This window comes from Dicentrarchus labrax, unplaced genomic scaffold (genome assembly GCF_905237075.1).
Source record: "Dicentrarchus labrax unplaced genomic scaffold, dlabrax2021, whole genome shotgun sequence".
NCBI classification, from domain to species: Eukaryota; Metazoa; Chordata; class Actinopteri; family Moronidae; genus Dicentrarchus; species Dicentrarchus labrax.
Genome location: NW_026136720.1, coordinates 1203885 through 1213025, shown reverse-complemented (window position 1 = coordinate 1213025; position 9141 = coordinate 1203885). Strand labels below are relative to the sequence as shown.

At 35.7% G+C, this 9141-nt stretch overlaps 2 protein-coding genes across 5 annotated transcripts in view; one reads left to right on the top strand and one right to left on the bottom strand.

Moving 5' to 3' along the window:
* The window catches only part of sh3gl3b (SH3-domain GRB2-like 3b), a 69892-nt gene that overhangs the window by 36129 nt on the left and 24622 nt on the right, over positions 1–9141 (bottom strand). The window lies entirely within an intron of this gene.
* cunh15orf40 (chromosome unknown C15orf40 homolog) lies at positions 199–3671 on the top strand. 2 transcript variants are annotated; one of them, XM_051380907.1, is made up of 5 exons: positions 199–470; positions 2820–2967; positions 3045–3172; positions 3276–3443; positions 3515–3671. In XM_051380907.1, the coding sequence occupies exons 1-4, from the start codon at positions 264–266 to the stop codon at positions 3363–3365; spliced, it is 573 nt and encodes a 190-aa protein (XP_051236867.1). In that variant the 5' UTR covers positions 199–263; the 3' UTR covers positions 3366–3443; positions 3515–3671. The 2 variants fall into 2 exon arrangements, with proteins under 2 accessions (XP_051236867.1, XP_051236868.1); XM_051380908.1 differs by having other exon boundaries at positions 201–470; positions 2838–2967.

Genomic DNA, 9141 nt, shown 5'->3' with positions numbered 1-9141 from the left:
ATGTGATTGTCAATAAATAAAAAAATCTGAACAAAATATATAAAATATTAATTGATGAATTTAAATATTAAAACTTGTGCATTTGAAGTGATTTCTATTTGATGTAAAATTAAGAAAAGAAAAACGTTGTAATCATGAAAGCTTTTACTTTGAAGAACATCGGAAGTGATTATTTTGAAAAGCGGAAATCACGGTGTTTACATTGTCGGTATTTCCGCCCTCAGTCTAAGCTAGCAGCTAGCGAGCTAACAGCTGGCAGGTGGATGTTTTCCCGCGCTGGTTTCTGTTTAACTGAGACTTTTATGAGATTATTGAAATATTTCCCGCCGTTTGAAGCTGTGACGTTGAACCGATTGACTGTCCCGGTGTTCAGCCGCCGGTTGACGGTCCTCTCCCGGTCCGGACCGTCCGGGGTTCTCCGGTCTGGAAGTTCCTCCACAAACAGACAGATGCCCAAAAAAGAGAAAGCTGTGAGTTATTACATTATATTACATTATATTATATTATATTATATTATATTATATTACATTATATTATATTATATTACATTACTTTATATTATATTATATTATATTACATTATATTATATTATATTATATTATATTATATTATATTACATTACTTTTATATTATATTATATTATATGACATTATATTATATTATATTACATTATATTACATTACATTACATTATATTATATTATATTATATTATATTATATTACATTATATTATATTACATTATATTATATTATATTATATTACATTATATTATATTATATTATATTACATTATATTATATTACTTTATATTATATTATATTACATTATATTATATTATATTATATTATATTACATTACTTTATATTATATTATATTATATTACATTATATTATATTATATTACATTACATTATATTATATTATATTATATTATATTACATTACTTTATATTATATTATATTATATTATATTATATTATATTACATTACTTTATATTACATTATATTATATTATATTACATTATATTACATTACATTATATTATATTATATTATATTATATTATATTACATTACTTTATATTATATTATATTATATTACATTATATTATATTATATTACATTATATTACATTACATTATATTATATTATATTATATTACATTATATTATATTACATTACATTATATTATATTATATTATATTATATTACATTATATTATATTATATTACATTATATTACATTACATTACATTATATTATATTATATTATATTACATTATATTATATTACATTATATTATATTATATTATATTACATTATATTATATTATATTATATTATATTACATTACTTTATATTATATTATATTATATTATATTACATTATATTATATTATATTACATTATATTATATTACATTACTTTATATTATATTATATTATATTACATTATATTATATTACATTATATTATATTATATTATATTACATTATATTATATTATATTATATTATATTACATTACTTTATATTATATTATATTATATTACATTATATTATATTATATTATATTATATTACATTACTTTATATTATATTACATTACATTACATTATATTATATTATATTATATTACTTTATATTATATTATATTACATTACTTTATATTATATTACATTACATTACATTATATTATATTACATTATATTATATTACATTACTTTATATTATATTATATTACATTATATTATATTACATTACTTTATATTATATTACATTATATTATATTACATTACTTTATATTATATTACATTACATTATATTATATTATATTATATTGTATTATATTATATTGTATTATATTACATTATATTGTATTGTATTATATTATATGATATTATATTATATTATATTACATTATATTATATTACATTACTTTATATTATATTACATTACTTTATATTATATTACATTACATTATATTATATTATATTATATTGTATTATATTATATTATATTATATTATATTACATTATATTATATTACATTACTTTATATTATATTACATTACCTTATATTATATTACATTACATTATATGACATTATATTATATTGTATTATATTATATTATATTATATTATATTGTATTATATTATATTATATTATATTATATTATATTGCATTGCATTATATTATATTGTATTGTATTGTATTATATTATATTATATTATATTATATTATATTATATTGCATTGCATTATATTGTATTGTATTATATTGTATTATTTAGTTAAATCTCTGTTAGGTGGGTTTTTATATATTTAATAATATAAAATCTGTTGGGGGGGATTTTGTGAATCTAGTATATTTTTAATAAAATATTTAAAATGTTAGTTTTTTCAATGGAGTTTGGTTTGTGACAGCTTAAACATACAACCATCCCATAATCTAAACACACATATCTTATTATAACAATGAATCCTTTATATCTCCTAACCTGAGGCAGAAAGTTTCCTTCATATTAAGGATTATTAATATTCATTTATATTAATATTTCACTTAAATAAACCTTCAATTAAAATTAACTCTGATAGTTTTGAATGAGAGCAGAAGCAACATTTAAAGTTTAATTCTGTTCAGTGTTAAGGATCAAATTCAGCTGTATTTTGTGCAACATTGCATATTAATTATGGTTGGTTATTATAAACAAAGTGCAGCTACTTCTAGAAGTGTTTAAGACATGTGTGTTAAAGTATAATGATGTATAATGACGTGTACCTGCCCTCAGCTACAGTACCTGAGTTAAACCTTTAAAGCTTCCCATCAGACTGATTCTGTCCCACAGGTTAAAGGTCGGCAGCCCGTCAGTGGAGCAGCAGAGGCGGAAGCTTCCTGTCCGGTGGCTCGAGACAAAAGCGGCGCCGTTACCATAACGGTGCGCGCGAAACCCGGATCCAAGCACAGCGGCATCACAGGTCACCTCCACACCTATTCTAATGCCAGACTGTTGGTCCTCAGCTGAACTCTAACCTCCTTTCTCCTGCTGCTGCAGACGTCTCTGCTGAGGCGGTGGGAGTTTCCATCGCGGCGCCTCCAACAGACGGAGAAGCAAACGCTGAGCTGGTTCGATACCTGGCTGAAGTCCTGGAGCTGAAGAAAAGTCACGTATCTCTGGACAAGGTTCCTGATGAACTTATTCTCCTTTAATTCACCTCCTTTACACCATCTTTCCTTTCCTTGTTTCACCTCCTGTCTCCTGTCTCCTGTCTCCTGTCTCCTGCAGGGCTCCAGATCCAGAGACAAGCTGATCAGAGTGGACTCCTCTCTCAGTCCGGAGGAGGTGCTGAGGAGGCTCAGGGAGGCTGCGGGCTGACAGGAGGGACGGAGGACGGAGGAGGGGGACCGAGGCTGAAACAGGCTGCAGCCCACAGGAGGACAGAGGATGGAAGAGGTGGGAGGAGAGAATCATTCATTGTATATTAAATCTGTAAATGATATTTAACAGCAGCACACATTTCACAGCTGGACCAGTACGGCTACTGGGAGGTCTGAAAAACCACGACATCACCATGGAAACGGGCTGATTTCCATCCCCAGACCTGCTGGAGGAGGACGGGGTGATGAAGATGGAGTGACTCGTTGTTTGGTGTCTTTAAATAAACAGATTGTGAGAATAAAATCTAAGCTTCATTCTTCAGTCTTCATTTTATTCTCTCAGTAAGATAACTCTTAACACTCCTCACAGATGTTTCACAGATGTTTCACAGGAAGTCTTTGTTCTTTAATTCAGCCAACATTAAATACAACCTGCAGCAATTTTAAAGATTTCAACACTTAAATGTTTGACCTGAAATCAGAAATCAGAGCAGAGTTTTTTTTAAAGGGTAATTAATATGTAAAAGCTGCTACTTGTCATCATATTCTGTATTATATATATAAAAATAGATATGTACATTCTACTGTCTGTGGATGACATTGGCAGTTGGGGCCCCCTGGTGGCTTCAGGGGCCCTATGCAACCACAGATTATAGTCTGCATGTATACTGCTGTATGTCAACAGCTGTAGGAGCAGTAGATGGCGCTGTGTTGCTGTTAATGTCTGATGTGGTTTATAAGTTGAGATCTGCAGGAAGAGCTGAGGAATCAAACACTGAACTGGTTTTTATGGATTAAACAGCACAAGGTTGTATAAGTTCCTTCAGAAAAATAAATCACATTTATAGAAGAACATAGAAAATAAAAATAGTTACTTATATAACAAGACAGTGATGATACCATGGTTTCATCTTCACATACAAACAGAGTCCATACAGTCGGACTGCGTTTGAGCACCAAGCAACCTCTCGTTCTGTCAGCTCCCAGCTCGTCTGCCCGTCGAGGCTCCGGGATGTTGATGGATCAGGTCTCTGTACAGATGTGGGCACAACAGCCTCTGATGTCCTGAGACGGTTGGTTGACTTCACTGGGAGGCTGCTGAGCTAGCCATGCTGTTAGCAAGATAGCTAACTAATGAATCTTCACTCTGTGTGGCTAAAAGCTGAAGATTGATTGACGGGTGAATGTCAGGATATTATTGGTTGAAATCAGTTAGTTCATGTTGACGTAAGCACGCATCACATTATAATTTGATACAAAAAATACAGATAAATTAGTTTTTGTACATTTTTTGTTGTTAAATAGAGGAACAATAACTGAGGATGTGATCTGAAAGGGTTAAACTGACTTTTAAATAATATAAAACAGAAAATGTTCACACTGGAAATGTTTGATCAGTTTATAACATATATTTTGTCTATCCTCTAATAGTTATACTAAGAAGTACTTTATTATATAGAAGAGTTACCCATGTGGAGGCGGGTTGGATCGGGTATCTGAGGTCGAGGCAGTGGACATTAGAGAGTCCTGTTTTGGTACTTTTCACCCTGTGGACAGAAACAGTCGCCACGTATCAACAAGTTTCTGAAGTAAAAAAACAGAAGCTCATTAGCGTCAGTCATCAGCCACAGAATCAGAGGATTGTCGTGAATTAGTGGCGCCGTAATGAGCTGGTTTCTCGGAGTTAAAACTAAAGCTTCAAAGACATCGAGAGCTCAGTTGGAGCCGACATCAAAGCCCGGACAGATAATGAGTCGCTATCCAACATCACAGCTTTCATGAAGCTTCGTCCTCAAACTGCTGAGTTTTATTTCATATTCTAACTCCAACTAACTTTCTGCTTGTCGGGGACTGTTAGGGAGAGTTTATTCCTCCTGTCACTGAGAACATTATATAAGAATTACCTTGGAGTGGGCTACAGAGAGTTTGTTTTCAAGTTTGACCAAATCGTCCTGCTTCATGCTAACTGAAGTGATTTCTCATGGTGTGTCTCCTCTGGTGAGCCTGGATCAGCAGCTTTACGTCTGCTGCTGAGTCCTGCTGAAGCTCCTGTCAGGCTGAAGGATGTTCAGACGATGTGTTAAGCTCCAAAATTTATGGGATTCAGATTCATAAATCCTCTTCTCCTCCATGTTGGGCGCTGGGAGAACTCTGTCCGGTCAGTCTGTGAAGATTTCAGACTGTCAGTCTAAAGTGAGTTACAGGTTGCTTTCTGTAAAAGGAAAGAACTGAAGTGATTCAAATAAGAAAGAAATGATGGAGTTAGTCCTGTTCGCACGGACGGACCCTGAAACCTCCACAGTTACCCTGAAACCCCCCAGTTACCCTGAAACCCCCCACAGTTACCCTGAAACCCCCCAGTTACCTTGAAACCCCCACAGTTACCCTGAAACCCCCCCAGTTACCCTGAAACCCCCACAGTTACCCTGAAACCCCCACAGTTACCCTGAAACCCCCACAGTTACCCTGAAACCCCCACAGTTACCCTGAAACCCCCATCACTCCAACACAAGAGTCACAGATCAAACACAAATGAAGGAACGTCTTTGTGGTCGTTTTGCATCAATTTGTACTTATTTTGTGTCTCTGTGGTTATTTTGTGTCTCTGTGGTTATTTTGTGTCTCTGTGGTTATTTTGTGTCTCTGTGGTTATTTTGTGTCTCTGTGGTTATTTTGTGTCTCTTTGTGGTTATTTTATGTCTCTTTGTGGTTATTTTGTGTCTCTGTGGTTATTTTGTGTCTCTTTGTGGTTATTTTATGTCTCTTTGTGGTTATTTTGTGTCTCTGTAGTTATTTTGTGTCTCTTTGTGGTTATTTTGTGTCTCTGTGGTTATTTTGTGTCTCTGTAGTTATTTTGTGTCTCTGTGGTTATTTTGTGTCTCTGTGGTTATTTTGTGTCTCTTTGTGGTTATTTTGTGTCTCTGTGGTTATTTTGTGTCTCTTTGTAGTTATTGTCATAATCTGGCCTCACATCACCAGCAGACTGGAAGATGTGACCTTCCTCCCATCAGTTAAAGTTCTCTGAGGTAATTAACCGTCCGTACAGATGTGATCAGAGGACATTGCTTGCTCATTGTGTGTCGATGGAGGACGATATGTGGTTTGATTTGAGTCGGATTGAGCTGGTTTGCTCTCTGCTTGAGAGGATTACAGAGAAACTGAGAGGATGGAAGAAATGATGCGGCTGACAATGTTTCCGTTCAGCTCAAGTGAGGAATTCACACAGAAAGCCACAAATATGGAAAAATATCTGCAGTATGACTCACATCCAACGTACCAAGGTGGACCTTTTACTGCTGAATGTGGACTCCAGTGAAGACTTCAGACAAGGACCAACTCCTCCAGTCAGCAGAGAAACTTTGGGACATAGTACTTCAACCAGTTCACCTTCAGTGAAACCCAAAGGATGTTCTAGTGTCAACAGTGTGTAACACTAGCTAACGTTAGCTTATAAATGGAATCGCTGTTAGTTACAGTTTAATGAACGACCACTGGTGGCGCTGTTAGCTACAGTTTAATGAACGACCACTGGTGGCGCTGTTAGCTACAGTTTAATGAACGACCACTGGTGGCGCTGTTAGCTACAGTTTAATGAACGACCACTGGTGGGCGCTCGGCTGTTAGCTACAGTTTAATGAACGACCACTGGTGGCGCTGTTAGCTACAGTTTAATGAACGACCACTGGTGGCGCTGTTAGCTACAGTTTAATGAACGACCACTGGAGGCGCTGTTAGCTACAGTTTAATGAACGACCACTGGTGGCGCTGTTAGCTACAGTTTAATGAACGACCACTGGTGGCGCTGTTAGCTACAGTTTAATGAACGACCACTGGAGGCGCTGTTAGCTACAGTTTAATGAACGACCACTGGAGGCGCTGTTAGCTACAGTTTAATGAACGACCACTGGAGGCGCTGTTAGCTACAGTTTAATGAACGACCACTGGAGGCGCTGTTAGCTACAGTTTAAGGTTCTTTAGTGCTGCAGATTCCTTTGGGGCCATTTAGGACAGTTATCTAAGAATATAACAGTAAGACATGAATAATAAAACGTAAGACTCAAACATGGCGACTTATTAAAGCTTCTTGTTAGAAAGAAATTGAAGTTGGTGGCCTGATACGCAGTTAATAGAAGAAGAAGGAGAATGGCCCAGAGGCTGACAGAGGATCAAACACCCACAGAAGAAGAAGAACTGATGAAAAGATGCAGAGCTGCAGTTCTTCTTCTCTCTGCAGCAGCTTTCATCCACACTCTCATGTTTCACACTGATCCCATAAAGAGACAATCACAGACCCAATCTCGCCCCCCAGCCGCTGCTTTTAAACCTCTTAGCTCACTTTTCTCTGCAGGTTTATTTATAGTGGAGCTCCTCAAACAGCTCGCCCTCTGGGAGCTGACACACACTCTGCTTTAATGCTGCCACCATTTTCCTTGTTTACTATCTATTCTCTGAGCCCGGCGCCGGCTGCACGTCAGCGCCGCGCTCTTATTCTCTCACTAATGCTTCGCTGACAACAGGAGGATTTGGATGCTGAGGCTGTGACTCTGCAGGCCGGATGTTTACCGACTACAATCCGCTCAGTTTGTGCTCGTAAATAAAAAGTCTGAGATCATCACAGCGTTAAACCCGATATCAACAACAATGGGTTGTCACTGAGTCCAGTTTCCTTTTAGAGTCTCAGAGTGAAACGAAAGCTCTGCAACAGGACGCGAGCCAACAACGTGGTCATACTGTTACATAAACACTCGCTAGCAGCTAGCCAGGCTGAGGTCGGACCAACCTCACCAACCTCGACCTCAAAATCCAAGATGGCTGCAGCGTGTCAGTTAGCACTTTGTGTCTCATAGCACTGTGTCGCTAGCTGGTATTGCTAACAATAGCTAACAGCTAACCTGGCGAAAGCTTGGTTTTCCAACTTCTCCGACTTTGGACTTCGAAGATAAAGAGCTATATGCTCGGGATAAGCACAGCGTCATCATCTACTGGAAACATCCACCTGTCAATCAAAGCGACCCCGCCCTTAATTATACATGACTTTAATCCTTAATAGAATTTAAAGGGGTGCGTTGTACAGTCGTCATGAACGGAGAGATTAGAGACCAAACGGCTGTAAACGTGTTTATTTGTTTAATATGAGACCTTATGGAGGCCGAGTCACTGCTGGAGCCTCTAGTGGCCGTTAGGGGAACTGCAGCTCGGTCACACTCAGTAAATCATTAACGGTAATTTCATTAAGATACAGCACTCACACTGACCTTTACACAACCTTTAAATTAGCTGACGAGTCCTTTAATGTGAAGACCAGAGTCTGGTCCTGGTTCAGCCCGTCTGTGTTTACCATCGGAGGGTTTAGAGATGCAGATCCTCTCTGGTGTCAGAAGGGTTTAAGTAGAGTTTATATGAAGGTTGGGGACAGTAATACCTTCATCCCTCCACACGAATGTCAAATATAAATAGGAGCTCTGCGGGGAAGGAAATATATTCTTTAACGTTGAATTCGTCTGTCCTTCACTCAGCCAGAGGACATTTATTAAACCGGATTACTTCCTCCATAAACTGTCTCTGGATCAGCGTCACATTAAACAGGAAGAAACAGTCACTGTTAACATCTGTGTTCACATCTGTTCACCAAATTCATCATATTTTCTGCTCAATAACTGTAAACATTATTGTAATTTGTGCTTTAAACATTCTTAACTACATTATTAAAGGTTCAATATGTGATAAATGTTAAATAAAGCTTTGTTCCTCTGCTGCCTGTGTCTCTATGTAGG

Excerpts from the sequence above, each read along its gene's own strand:
- cunh15orf40 (XM_051380907.1), top strand. The coding sequence starts at position 264 with ATGTTTTCCCGCGCTGGTTTCTGTTTAACTGAGACTTTTATGAGATTA. Across the intron at positions 471-2,819 it reads TGCCCAAAAAAGAGAAAGCT|ACTGATTCTGTCCCACAGGT; the intron begins GTGAGTTATTAC and ends GCTTCCCATCAG. Across the intron at positions 2,968-3,044 it reads CAAGCACAGCGGCATCACAG|ACGTCTCTGCTGAGGCGGTG; the intron begins GTCACCTCCACA and ends CTGCTGCTGCAG.